The sequence below is a fragment of the Euprymna scolopes genome, chromosome 3 (assembly GCF_053919585.1).
Source record: "Euprymna scolopes isolate OS-2025 chromosome 3, ASM5391958v1, whole genome shotgun sequence".
Lineage (NCBI taxonomy): Eukaryota > Metazoa > Mollusca > Cephalopoda > Sepiida > Sepiolidae > Euprymna > Euprymna scolopes.
This window is the reverse complement of record NC_136484.1, coordinates 150,469,368-150,483,990: the sequence shown is the minus strand read 5'-3', so window position 1 is coordinate 150,483,990 and position 14,623 is coordinate 150,469,368. Positions and strand designations below refer to the sequence as shown.

Here is a 14,623-nt window from a genome sequence, read left to right as displayed (position 1 = left end):
CTGAATCTAGTAATTTTGGAACAAGTTTTTATGCTTCAAGTTTTTTATATATTCAAATATTTATTCATGGTGTTTGGTTTGGTTAATTTGTAAAAAGAAAATTTTTTTCTTTTTGACTTTGCAGAACATGACTGAGTTTTGCAAAGAGAAAAAAAAACAATAACATAAAAGTTTAATGCATTTACGGTCAGGAAGTCAGTATCTTCAGACAGTCTAATTTGGTAGCAGCAGGTTGAACTTAGGAATTCAGGGATCTGAATACATTTATACTTCAGAGCATGTTCAAGCATTGCTGGACCTTGTGAACACCATCTGTCTAGCTATACTGTTCACTATACAGAAATAACATAAATTGTTCTCCCTAGTAGTAGACCAATATATATGAAGAGGAGATGAACAACTGAGAAACCCTCTACCAAAATAACTATTAAGAAAGCACAACATCAGCTCTGAAAAATTTGAATCAAACATCAAAGAACATTATCCAAAAGTGCATGTCTATTGCATGTGAAGATAAAAATTAAGATGATATGCAATCCACATGAAATAATTGAGGAGCAACTCAATTCTTAAAAACATTTTGCTAGTTCCAAGCCTCTACAGAAAACATGACCAAGAACAGTGTATTTCATTCCAAGTAAATATGGAAAAATGTACAAAAGAGTAGCAAATAAAAGTGTGTTTTAAATAAATAAAAAATATAACATATGTAAGATCTCAAAACAAAAAATATATATATATATATATATATATTATATTAAAAAAATCTTAATAAGCTTACCCTCCCAAAATTGCCAAGAATGGCTGTTCAGGATTATCAAGCGCCTTGGCAAAATAGGTAAGTTCTTTTTTAAGAAGAAATCCAGCAACTTTCTGTGGCAAATCACAGCCAACCATAGAGCTGCAATAAATATGTTGATAAAATTATTAAATACATTTGAATAAATAATGTTTTTTATATATATATATATATATATATATATATATAAAAAAAATAAATTATGGCATAGCATTTACAAGTTTATTTAGAACAAACTAAATAAAATCCAAAAACTTCATCAAAAAATCAAAACAGTTATGAAAAAAAAAATATTTTTATTTTATTTCGTTATTGATTGAAAACAAAAAAAAATATAATATTCTGACATATATGGTTGGATTGATTATTGAAAAAGAGTTAACTTGAATGTGGTATTATGTGTAACCAAAAATAGCAAGATGATTGTACTGATAGAACTTAGATATGAGAATGTGTGAAATAGTAATGGGTCATAAACTTTGGTAGGACAACTAGACTGGGAAAAGGAAAACTTCAAAATAAAACCAGCTACTGGCAGTGGTACTGTGTCTTATTTGTTGTGTTTTACAGTACACCAAGCTTACTATTATGGCATGTGTTATTCAGAATATTCTATTCCCGGTTTCCTTTGTTTCAGCTCGTTTAATTCATGGATCCAATACTCCCCACCAATTTGCTGTTTTGATACCTTATTATAATACAGCTTCACACTTGAATAGCTTATTTCCAAAAACTGCAGGTTTGTGGAACTCTTTTCTTGTGAACTGTTTTTCTCCTTCCTCTAGCTTTAATCTTTTTATGACTAAGGTCAATAGGCATCTCCTGTCTTTGCGATAATTTTTCATTCTTGTTAGCTTCTTACATCAAGTGGCTTCATATTTTGCCCAGAGCAATTTTTATATAAAAGAAAAATCAATCTTTTCCAGGTTATTTGCTACTGAATTTGGTTATTTTGGTAAAAGATTTTAATATTGAATATTTATTTATTATGTTTGCTTTGATCTGTTATCCATGACACATATGCATGGGTATACCATTGTATGGATTTTCATGTCATACCCAGGATAACCATTGAACATATAGATAGAAAATTGACAGTTGCTACAACTCTATCACTATACTTAAGAATGAACTCAATTATTGGAGGAGGCCTTCACTTTCTTAAAAATGGTTAAATATATTGAAAGTAATAATAACAAAGATGATTACATTCTCCAACGTTCCCAAGTTGGGCTTCACCAGCAGATGTTATAGAGGCCAATACTCTCTAATCATCATTCAAGGTACATAAAATCTGGTTTTTAAATTTGCTGATAAAGCATGCTGAACACATACACACACTAGTATATGGTAAAAATGATGGCATAATTAAATAAATAGGTACAAAAAAAAAGTCACAAAAAGTGAACTTAGGTCACAATGAAATTTTAGGGATTTAAAAAAATTTTTTTTTTTTTTTTTATTACATTTTCACCCCAAACAAGGCACATTGCCACTTTGGTGTAGGGGGCTACTATCAGGGGCAACAACTACTGGGGTACTATGTAGGGATTTGGGCAGCAAGATGTTGGTTCACGTTGCACTTGAACTTCTGCACGTCAGTACAGTTGGAGAAGCAGGGACCTGGAATGGAATTCCAAAGTCTAGCGGTTCTGGGGAAGAAACTACTGGAGTAGAAAGATCTTTTACATCTAGGGATCTCTACAGTGTGGGGGTGGGATTTTGCAGCCTGTCGGGTCTGTCGAGGGTGTTCACGTCGTGGGGGCACAAGTGCTTGCAGTTCGTCAGAGCATTCACCATTAAAATACTTGTAGAACAGGCAGAGGGATGCAACGTTTCATCGATGGGACAGAGGCTGAAGCTTAGATGCCAGTTCAGAGCCTATCAGATTTGCGACTCTCTTTTGAACCTTGTCAAGGAGCAAGAGACTAGTTTAAATTATTTGCAAACATTCTGAAATACAAAGCAATACATACACAAAAAAAAAAAAACACTTCACAATTTACAGTGGGAAATCAGTTTCACTTATAAACTTTCTGACCACATAGCATTTAAAAAGGTTTTCTGAAGGATATAAGTTTAGCTGTTCAAGAGTGATAGACAACATTACAGTTGCTTTGTTTGAAAATTACTGTATAGTCAATGTTTATGGCAAAGTATTGTACCATTTTTTTTCTTTTTCAAAACAGAAATAAGTCCCATTAAGTGAGCTTCATTGCCATTATACATCTGATAATTTTGTTTGATTTTTGTTAAGAAACAAACATGATTTAATGACAGAATTGATCCAACAGACTTTAATTTTGCTTATTTTTCTTTTATAATAAAAGTTATCCTTCTAATCAAATTACAGAAGCTCATTTGAGCATTAAAATTTTGAATCGATCTGATAGGTTATTTCTTAAAACTAGAAGAATCCAGAACACGATTGAAAAAGAAAATTAGAAAGTGATCTTTGTTCTGGTAGTTCATAACCATGTTGACACAAAACAAAAAAGTAAAATATTCATTACCTATGAGCTCTGTGAGCAGTACCAAATGCATCATTCACATAAATATCACCAAGTTTTGAAAGGGAAGCACGGAATGATTTAACATCATCTTCTTTTGCTTTCACCTGGTTAAAACAAAAACGTTTTTTTTAATTAAAAATGATATTAATAGTATTAGTATAAGTATTTGTAGTAGTAGTAGTAGTAAAATACACTGATTATCAAACAATTTGATATTTTTCTCTGTATTTGTTTGTTTGCAGCCATAAAGTTCTTCTATGCAAGATAGAATATATGAACAGGTATCATAAACAAGTCAGTTTAGTGTGCAAAAAATGGTTATAGTGAAATTCCTTTCAATTTCAACTTGTCATAACTCATTTATTTTTGGGGTTATTTTTATAAAATATGAACGTAAATACAATCTTATTTTTTTCTTTTTATGAATGTACAATTCTTTCTCTCGCATCATTAACAGTTTTCCCAAGTACTTCAAGTTAGGTTACCATTTTCAGTAACAGGAATTTATTTTTTAATGTTGATGTTTCTAAACTTAATGCACACGATATTGTGTCTATGCACGTCTCAAATAAAAACAGACACCTATCAATATGGTTGAACTTTATATAGGATTTTAAGTTGTCTTCTTCATGCAATCCACGTCCCCAATCTTCATTAACCAGGTCTCACTTCAATACATTAATCAACCACATACACAAGCCTGATAGGCTTTTCCCTTGTTCGACAGCGACAATGCTATGTTGGTTAGTCATGGAAAAAGTTATTTAAACTTACTCCATCCACTCCTAATTTTTGAGATCATATTAGCACCTGATCCTCCCTGTGTTCAAGCAGTATCACCAAGATAACAAAATTTCTAAACAACCTCAATATTTCAGCATCCAAATATACTTTCTCCATATCTGAGTTCTAATCCATCTCATTGTCTTACACTTCTTGCATACAAACGGATTACCATTTCCTAACCTATCTGTAATTCCAATGAATTCATGTTCAAAAGTATTATAACAGCTATCCTAATATATAATTAGCAAAATAGAAAGAGTAAGTGTAAAAACAAATACAGTAGAACCCTGGAATATGGAGACTAGGATACAGTTTTTTCATGTTATGATGTGGAATACAATGTTTTTACGTCCTCTGGTTTACAGTATTATTTATAATGTTATGTGTATTATATACTGTACTGTGTTTTGTTACTAATTTTTAATGCTGTATCCTGGGATTCTACTGTAAATAAGTGAAAGGATAAGTATTTTAATGTTAATTTCTTTCTGATTTTTCACATAAAAACCCTGTGGGATTCAACGGAAGTTAATCAAAAAGTGAATTTTTTTTTTTTTTTTAAATCAAATTAAATAGACATTAACGGAATGAAAATTGAAAAATAACTCAAGAAATTTATGCAAATTTAAAATAATATCATAAAATGTACAAAGTAGAAGATTTGAGTAGAAATCTATGAATGTGATGAGAAAATGTGGTTTGTTAATATAATGGATATCAGGAGAAATAAAGAGTTGCTGTTTGACAACTTATATTTAAATTCAAGTGTTTATAGATATTTTTATTTACTTACTTCTCAACAGCAAACTTAAAACACAAGGTTGTTTTTTAATAGGAGAGACATTCCACTACCTAAAAAATGGCACTCTGGATAAGACTACAAATAAAAATTATTTCTCTTCTTCTGAGGACAGGACAGATTTTGAATTATTTATCTGTCAAACTAAAACAAGTAAAATCTTACAAGTTAGGCAGAAGAACCTCAAAAGTCAGTAATTATTCTTTTTTTTTTTTTCTCATTAGTTTAAGAACTGTTCCTTTCTCTCATCATTTGTCCATTACTTTCACTTCAACAGTCACCACTTTACCACATGTACCCCATGAACTACCCTACTTAAAATATCCTCAAGAGCTTAAAATTGGTTTTATTTAAACAATATTTACAATAGTGGGACAACAAAGAACACCCAAAAACAAAGAAAAACAAAATAAAATTGGAGCAGGTTTAGAGCAAGAATTTATTAACATTGGATCTGAAGACAACCCAGTTGTAATTAACAGGGAAGCAATTCCAGGATAATATGTTCTACAAGCAAGGAGCCCTTACAAAGAAGCTTTGTCATTAAAAATTTCATCAGACACTCGGCACATGGAGGAAGAAATGAAAGTCACTTTCAATTGGGGTAATAAGACGAGTTCTTGCTGTGAATGTCTTCCAAGGAAACACCAGAGACTAGAGCTCAGTCGATCACCTACCATAAAATGGATGAGATGGCGATTATGGTGCAACACATGTAAAGAAATTGTTGAATTGCGCAGAAAGTTGAGCTTGAGGGCAACAGACATTGAGAGTCACCGTGGTAGTATTTCTATAAAAAGATTGATTGTATGGTTGACAACAACATACCTGCACAGGTTTATTCCATTCATAAGTGATCGCCATCGATTGACAGAAACACAGAGTAAACTGTGATGGAGGAGCATAGAATTAGGAAAGCATACCAAAAGAGAAAATAGAACAAATATGGAAAATGCAGGTTGGAGTGCAAATAATAAAAGAATTTTGTTTAAAAAGAATGTATGTGTTATGTAAGAAATACTTTCGCAAGTGAGCTGACAAATACATCTATTTTAAAAAGTATTTTCAGATTATGTGAAGAGCAAAATTCACATTATACTGGGAGGAGGGACAACTTTGGAGACACTTGACAGAATCCTGACTACAACAGATGAGTGTGGCAAAAGTTCTTTGTTGGTATCTTCATTCAAGAAAGTAGGACACAATCAACAAATGTTTTCCTATAGACAATCCTTTAAAGAATCTATATAATAATTCACTAAGGCAATATTATGTTCTACACTATGCTATCACACACCACCCTTTTTTAAAAAGATTGAGATCATCAATGGAAAAATAGTCATTTTTTTTTTTTAATTTAGTTCAATGTAGCTGCCATGTCAAATGTGAACATAAAGTAAAATACACTTTCTTGATCTTAGAGCTCGGATCAAAGTGTAGAATCTGTTCTGTCAAAATATGTGGAACCTACATTCATTCTAGATGTCTATAGATGGAAATATGTCACAAACTCCTACAAGGGTTTTGGAAAAAGACCAACATAGCTATATATATTTTGAAAATACATTACAGAAGGATACAACTGCAAAATTTCTACAAGCATTGTTAGTAATTATAAATAGTAAATTAGAACACCAGTAAGAAAATTTCAATATGAGTAATGGTAAAAAAAAGAAAAGTAACTTTATAGTAATAAGTAGCAATATTACACATCTAGACAAAATTAGGCTTAAGGGTCTCAAAATTCATACTAGAATTATATACATGGACTCATAACCTAATAGTTTAAAATGTTGGTTAACAATCAGGGTGAAATGCTCGACCTTTACTCTAGATGATAATAACCAAGAATAACAAATTAACACTTTTTCTTAGTCATGATCAACAGAATGAGAACAATATACTATAGTGGATTAAATAAAGAGTTTAATTTGAAATTCCATACAAGTTCGCCAAATCCAACATTAAAATTCCCAAGTTTGAAAAGATTCACATCAAAAAGAGATCAAGATTGAGATTTTTTTATTTTATGGCGCATCAACCCTATACATCATTTTATGCTCTGCATGGAAGTTTCAGTGTTATACTCAGTCTCTGAATAATGCTGATATAGGATCTGTATGATAATTATTTTGTACAAAACTTTCAAGTGGTGAGGAGAAGAGACAAAACAAATAGCAAGTAACACAACCACCTCAAACTTATACTGCTACCTTAAATTCACAAATTCTTCATTCTATAATAAAATGGCAGGCATTTGTTTTTTCCTTTATGACATCAAAAATGATCATTTATATATGAAAAATAATATTACTGATATAATTTCTATGATAAATTGGTAGTGCAAACACTAGCAAAATCTTTTTCTCCCCTGTCATTTTTAATGGATGATGTACAGTGGTTTTATTAATAAATATGATCAATGACTATTGCTAAAGGATAAATTGAAAAAAAGATTACAAACTGAACATTCCTAGAAAATCCATAGAATAAATATTTACTTTAATTACTTGTACATAATTTGAAAAGCTTTTCTGTCTGATGCTGTTCAAAAATTTATAAAATAAGTACATTTGTTTCATAGTTGTTGAGCCAAAAGCAAAGGTATCCTGAAGTTGTGATACATTTTTGGGATTCAGAGGTCACAATTCAGTTAAAAATAATTGTTAGAATTAACTCAACAAAAATGGTGTTCTCCAATGAAATAGAAAAGCTAAAAAAAAACAAAAAAACTATGAATCATTTTTTAAAATAATATTTTTTTTTAAATCTACAAAATCTTTAGCTCTTAGCATTTACAATATAAAAAAGGGGACAACTTTTCTTTTAATAAAAATTGCTTAAGACAAGGCATGAAGCCACTTGATGTAAGGAGTTAACAACAATGAAAGCCGATTATCGCGAAGACAGGAGATGCCTATTTACATTAGTCTTGAAAAGACCAAGGCTGTAGAAGGAAAAGAGTGAGCAGGAAGAGAGTTCCATAACCTTGCAATCCTTGGAAAGAAGCTACTGGAATAGGAAGCTGCATTACTAGCAATACCACATCATTTTTTCTTTACATCAAATAAACTCAAATCAAGCATTATTGAAAAGAGCATAAAAACAAAGAAATATTATCTTTAGTTTTTTAAAATCGACCGATTAGAACTGGAGTTATGGCCTTTGAAAGTATCACAAAATGCATGGTTCTCTGGACATTTTGTCTGGTCAGCCTTATTCAAATGTAAGCTTGTGACTGAAAATGGTAGAAAATTTACACAACAGACTAAACCATCTTTAAAAAGCTGTATGTGAAAATCTTTTTAAGGTATTATGATGAAATTTTGAACATATAATACCATGAAGGTTCAGTTAGCTGTATTTATGACCATCTCACTGGGTAACTTACGGACTAATTAGCATACTTATAGTGGGGGGGGGGGCGACAGCTCTAAAACAGTCGCTCAAACTTCTGAAATGCTTTATTAGAAACTCATTCTTAGCATGGGAATAAGGTGTTTTGTAACTATTCTGTACTTTCACCTAACAATTTAATACAAAATTATAATTATATTGTATATTTAATATAGGGTGTTTTGTAACGATCCCCCCACCCCCGCCACTAAATGCTATGGTGTCTGGTATTGCTTGTATTACAACAGTGAATTGATGGAAATCTCTAGACCAATGAGTCAAACGAGCTGGAACAAAGGAAGCAGGGAATAGATCAGATAATTCTTAGGAAGACTTGCCATAATAGTATTTGTAGAAAAAACTGAAACTAGCAACAATTGTTAAGAAACATTTAGCTTTTAAAAAATTTCTATATTATATTTCTCTTAGTCTGTCTACCTATTCCATTTTTTATCAAAAACTAATGGGTCGATTTGGCTGAAATTTTGTATGGACCTTTGTTATAAGGTACAGTGAACCAGGTATTATGGTATTCTTCAATGCACAGTTAGGGATTAATAAAAATTAGTATTTCATGCAAAAATTAGCACAAATCTAACTACATTCAACCATCAATTTAGCATAAAGCACTTATTCTAAGCCAACATGCTAAAATGTCAAGTTTTTATAAAATAGAAAACTGACTTAGAAACGGTCAAGAATTTCAGATTCAATTTTCTATTTTTAATAGTTTTTTCTGATATCTGTTTACATCTTTAAACTTTCTAAACAATAGACATTTTTTTTGCACTTAATATATAAAATGCAATATGATTTAGAAAAAACTAAAAATCAACAAAGAAATGCCAAAAAGGTAATGTCTCATTCTAACTCCTGCAGTGTGCTGTCAGCACCAACCCTATTCAGTTTCATGGAAGTATGAAATTCACAAGCAGTCCCCAGTCGCATGTATATCCTCGTTAGGGGAGACGACAACGTTAGGTTTTTGCAACTTTTTACAGGGAGGTGCCGGCGTCCTCCTACATACAGCACCTGGACTTCCCAAATTGGTCAGCCATTTTAGTAATGACTAGGCTCAACGTTGCTTAACTTCGGTGATCTGATGGGAACCGGTGTGTCAACATGATTATGTCTGCAGAGAAATGAATAATGTCTTATTAATTATTATAATTATTATTCTTACTTTTATAACATCAATATCCAAAGGGCTTTTTCTGCCAATCATTTGAGTCTAGAAACTACTAAGACATAAATAAAAGGGATATATAAAAAAAAAATTTTAATTAAAAATTAAACATTCACAAATTGGAATTGGAAATTTTTGCTTCATAGCATGTCAACCCTTGAAGTTAGTTTGTGGCATACAATGTATTTATAAAATAGTCATCTGATAAGTCCTAGACAGTTATTTAATGGTATGTTTTTTCTTAGAGAAGCAATAACTCAGATAATGATGAAATAATTATCCCCTTAGGAAAATCACAGCATATACAAAGATATATATATATATATACGAAAGATAATGTTACGATCAAGCTAAATCATTCTCGTAATTATTTATTACAACAGAGTGTAAACTGATAGTCATTGACTACAGCATGCTTCTTTCTTTCCCTCTCTCTTCCTTTGAACAGAAAAATGATTAGACAGCTGATATCAATTTCCTTTCTTTCCTTTACCTCATTTGAAGATCATCAGTCTGGGAAGGGGGTATCGATATCCTAAAACAATAAGATAAAAGCACAAGAAGAAGACACTTAAATAATACAAATTCCTGGTCACAACACAGCATTAGGCATATTTTAAAAGAACCAAAATAAAGAAGCATAAGCGTTTTGAAAGGGTAACCTCATGAGACCTGCTGCGTAAAAAACTCAGATCTACTCATGAAAAATCAGAAGCTTATGAAGCCATCTTTCTTCTATTATACTGATCAACAACAAATTTGTTGTCTGCATTTTTTCAGCTGATTTAGGACGAATCTGATGTGCTGAATCCAAAAAGTATGTTGATTTTGCTCAATCACGTCAAGTTTTTGGGCTATAACAACATGTCATTTTCTATGTTTTTTTTGTTCATATGTACATGTGTGGAGCATTTAGAAGAAGTTGATGTGGGTAAAATGGCATGTTGAATAATTATTTTGATTAGAAATGATTATTTTAATGACAAGAAGTATTCAGGTCTGATAGTTTTAAGTGATTATGTTGAAAATGGATCAGTTTGAAGTCATAAAACCCTCAAAATCTTACAAAACTGAGTGCAGCAAAGTATAAAATTGTATCAAAAGTAAAGTTAATGGGCGCAGCCACCCCAGGAAGTGTATAGGAAACTTTACCCATGCATGTACAAGTGTTTTCACTTCATGCGTGTTGTGAAATATTTGCATTGTCGTGCTGATGGCACCAAATACGAAACACGGTGGGTTGTGGTGGCGCCAATTTACGACTAATTTATACCTATTTTTGTTTTGCAGGTGAACGAGATGGTTTTGGCCAGAAGATTCTGCAGAAATAAACCAGATGTGTTCTGCTACATATGTGGAGAATACTGTTGTTGTATAAAAGTGATAAGAATGAAGAAGACAACAAATAATGTCAGCCGAATTTGATACTGACCTTCTGACCATTTGCATCAACTCCTTTGCCTTCTTCTTCCAAATGGAATCGAAGATTCTCAAGTAAAAAGACAGTTCCAGCAGCAGGATTGGCACAGGCACTTTCTGTCTCAGCACCAACACAATTAGGTAGAAATTTTACAGATCTGATATGAAAAAAAAAAGGGAAAATTTATTAAAAACAAACAATTTACTATAAGATACAGTTTAGTAAATGGTTTCCCACAACTGACCAAAATTAAAAATAACCAGATTATATAAAAGCCAATCAAATTTGTTGGATCAAATGAAGTCCACTCAAAAAATTACTGATCAAAATTCAAACTCACAACATAAGGGCTACAAATCTAAATAAACACAATCATCCTTTCCATTTGGCATGGTTCACTATGTTTAATATGGCCGCATGTAGTGTGGCTGGTCTTCATCTCTGGGGAACAAAATAAAGGATAACAGAAGATTGAGGGTTTTATTTCTTCCAAACTCATGACAAGGAAGCTGATTACTTGCATTTTTATACACACACTAATGTGACACCTTATTTAAATGTGTTCTTGTCAAGATTAGCTACACCTATAATATATTGAGTGTTGAATATGTTAACTATTTTGAATAAATGTTATTTTCTGATTTGTTTCACTTTTAGAACTGCTCAAGAACATGTTTTTTTTTTGTTTGTTTTTTTTTACATGGGGGTCACCACTTATCAAGGCCCGAAGGCCACTCAGGGATAAGGGTTATTGCGTGTACAGTAATCAATGAGATAGTATTGTAGTAATCATTAGTATTGGGGGATTTGATAGAGTGTCTTACTTAAGGGGTCGGTTTGTCAGGAGTTTGTTTAAGTTGGACTTGAAGACGTCCAAGTTGCAGTCAGGTGGGAAACAGGCAAGCGGCAGAGAGTTCCACTGGCGTGCAGTTCGAAGAAAGAAGCTTTGCTCATGGAATCTACGTTTGGATTTAGGCACAGATAAAAAGTGGGAAAAATTATTGACAGTAGTTTCAGTCAGACGGGTGTTTCTCGTGAAAGATTAGCAAGGGGGGGATGAGAGATTGGAGCTCAGACGAGCACCTGCCATGGAAATAATGATAAAACAAAGACAGGCTCGCAACGTCTTTTCTGTGGGAGAGAGGTTGCAGGGAAGAGAAAAGGGCATCCCCCACTAAACCACAAAGTCTATTTTGTACTCTGTCAAGGCAGGATAGGCTGTTTTTAGCAGCTCCTGCCCAGATGTGGCAGCAGTACTCCATCCTTGGATGTACTTGGCTTTTATACAGATAGAGAATTGCATCAGTAGTGAGATATCTCCTGGTGCAGTAGAAGGATCCCACCATTTTCCCAGCGTCCCTGGCAACAGATTTGATGTATGTGTTCCATTTCAGATCAGGAGTAAAGGTCAAACCCAGAAGCTTGTCAAAACATGGAGCCTGGCAGGTTCAATGGTCAGATTGATAATAAATGTGAGAATACAGATATAGTAAATGAAAACGGGGTTAAGAATTATGTAATCAGAAAAAGGATTGTTGAAATCATATTTAGTTGACAGCAAGGTCAAACAGATATGAATGCAGAGACTTAGAACAGTATGTAAAAATCTACTGCTCTCTGTACTTTATAGTGTTTGTGCATAAACCAAAAGAAAAGACAACTGTTAAACTACTAAAAATATTAGAGTTTATTTCATTTATGGCAGAAAGTTTTTCTTGAGTTTAATTTTAACTTCCCCAGTAGTCTGCCTCAGCCATCACCACTGATGATGAAGATGAACAACCAGTATGAGAAGGTATGTAACAGCACTCCTCACAATATAACTCAAAATCCTACAAATTATATTAGCTTTATTTCTATATGGAGGGTTTTAGTATATTTTATTATTTGCTTCTTAAAAAATAAAGTTCTTGAAATAATTTGTTAGTTTCTGAAAGTTCTCACTCTTCTAAGATTGACTTTGTTTATTAATATTTTCAGCTCAAACCACTAAAAAATATTCTCCACAGTTGAAGGATAATCAAGCACAAATTCATAGGTACTTACTACATCAGTTATTCTTTTTGAATTTTACACTACTGTAAATATAATTTCATTAGCAAATGTTCTTTAAAAGAAATAGTTTGTAATTAAAAGATTTTTTTTTCCTCTTAGACTTAATACTTGTTATCTGCACTCGGGTAACTTTACCAGGAAAGTAAAAATAAATTCTAGTTGGAAAAGTTGCTTTTTTTTAATGACCAAGTTCTTTTAGAATGTCCTACAGCAATAGATATTAACACGTTAGAGAAATGGAAAAAAATATTTTGAGTGATTTACTGTCGTCTGTTTTAAAATATGTTATGAATCAATTGAGAAGACTTGCATAACTTTTACAAACGTCTATACACTATAAAAATATAAACATAAAATCATAATTCTGAAATTGTAAGTTCAATTATGAAATCACATTTTACTGCTTTCTCTTTTTCTTATTGTTTGACAATCCACAGAAAACTTTACTTATATCCATCATATATGCTTTTTAGTATTCTGCTATTATTACCATAGATATTGATAGTGGGAGTATTGCCTCTACCTCTTACAAAGATCTGAACTGGATAGTGTAAATGTGCTTCTGTGGGCTTATAGACTGTAACATTGCTTATATCTATGGGAGCTTAGTTCTCCACACGCAGACACAAACAGAGGTAAACACGATTATCGCTCTTTAACTTTGATAACACTATGCTTTGCCACCAGGGGGCATTGCAGCTATGTTCACTTCCGTTTAATATATATCATTCTCTTTTTTGGTGGACCTTAGGACAATGCAGATGTGACGGAAACAACCTCCCGGTTCTGGCAATAGCCAGGCCGTATTCGAACTCTAAAAGAATATTGAGACCTAAACACAAGTAATGTTACTCATTCATCTTTCACTACAAACTCTTACAACCTTGATTAGTAGTTAAATGTAAAAAAATATACATCTATTTGTTCTCCTATATCGGTGTACTTTGTGTCTTGATTACACGACCTTCGCTTCTTTCACCTACCTTACAACAACAGAGGATGGGATTGCCAATTACACAAGCAGGCCATCCTGTCCTCCACATATCTACTGAAAAAAATCCCACAAACAATGTAATGTTGTTTGAATGTATGCCCATGAAGGACAACCTGGATTTTTTACTTGTTTAAGAAGAATCTGATTAAAGTTTTCATCCAGTAATACCATACAATTTAATTTTTATGAGAAGACCTTTATGCCAGACACTGTCAAAGGCTTTGGATATATCCAAAGCTATGAAAGCGGGTTTCAGTGTTATAATTCACTAAAAGCCAGTGTAGGATTTAGGCTCCTTTCCTTAAAAATCTTAAATAAACTTTATTTATAATTAATACAATGCTCACTGGTACATGAGTGATTGGTCTTTAGCAGTGGAATTAAGTGTAGCTAGCCATCTCATGCATCTATGCCTAGGATAGCTGCACATGGGTTGCTAAGATTCAAGATGTAGTGTATATCAGGAAGAAAGTTAACTCAATTCAACCAGGAGTGAATGTTACCACAAGTACAAATAATCAGAAAGTTCATTTTGCAAATTTCTTTTCCATAATAAAAATAATCTAAATTTGTGCTATTTGGATTATTCAAACTATTGTTCTCATTTTTAGTGTTATTCTTACAACACGTCAGCCGATGTAACCTTTGACCTTCTCCAGATGTATCTTGTCTAAC

At 32.4% G+C, this 14,623-nt stretch overlaps 1 protein-coding gene across 1 annotated transcript in view; it reads right to left on the bottom strand.

The window, feature by feature from the left end:
• The window catches only part of LOC145259778 (phosphoglycerate kinase 1-like), a 51,088-nt gene that overhangs the window by 17,207 nt on the left and 19,258 nt on the right, over nucleotides 1-14,623 (bottom strand). The window contains exons 4-6 of the mRNA XM_080117531.1: nucleotides 10,912-11,056; nucleotides 3,313-3,416; nucleotides 782-901 (exon numbers count right to left, since the gene is read on the bottom strand). Of these exons, the coding sequence (XP_079973657.1) occupies nucleotides 782-901; nucleotides 3,313-3,416; nucleotides 10,912-11,056 (369 nt within the window). The remainder of the gene's footprint in view (nucleotides 1-781; nucleotides 902-3,312; nucleotides 3,417-10,911; nucleotides 11,057-14,623) is intronic.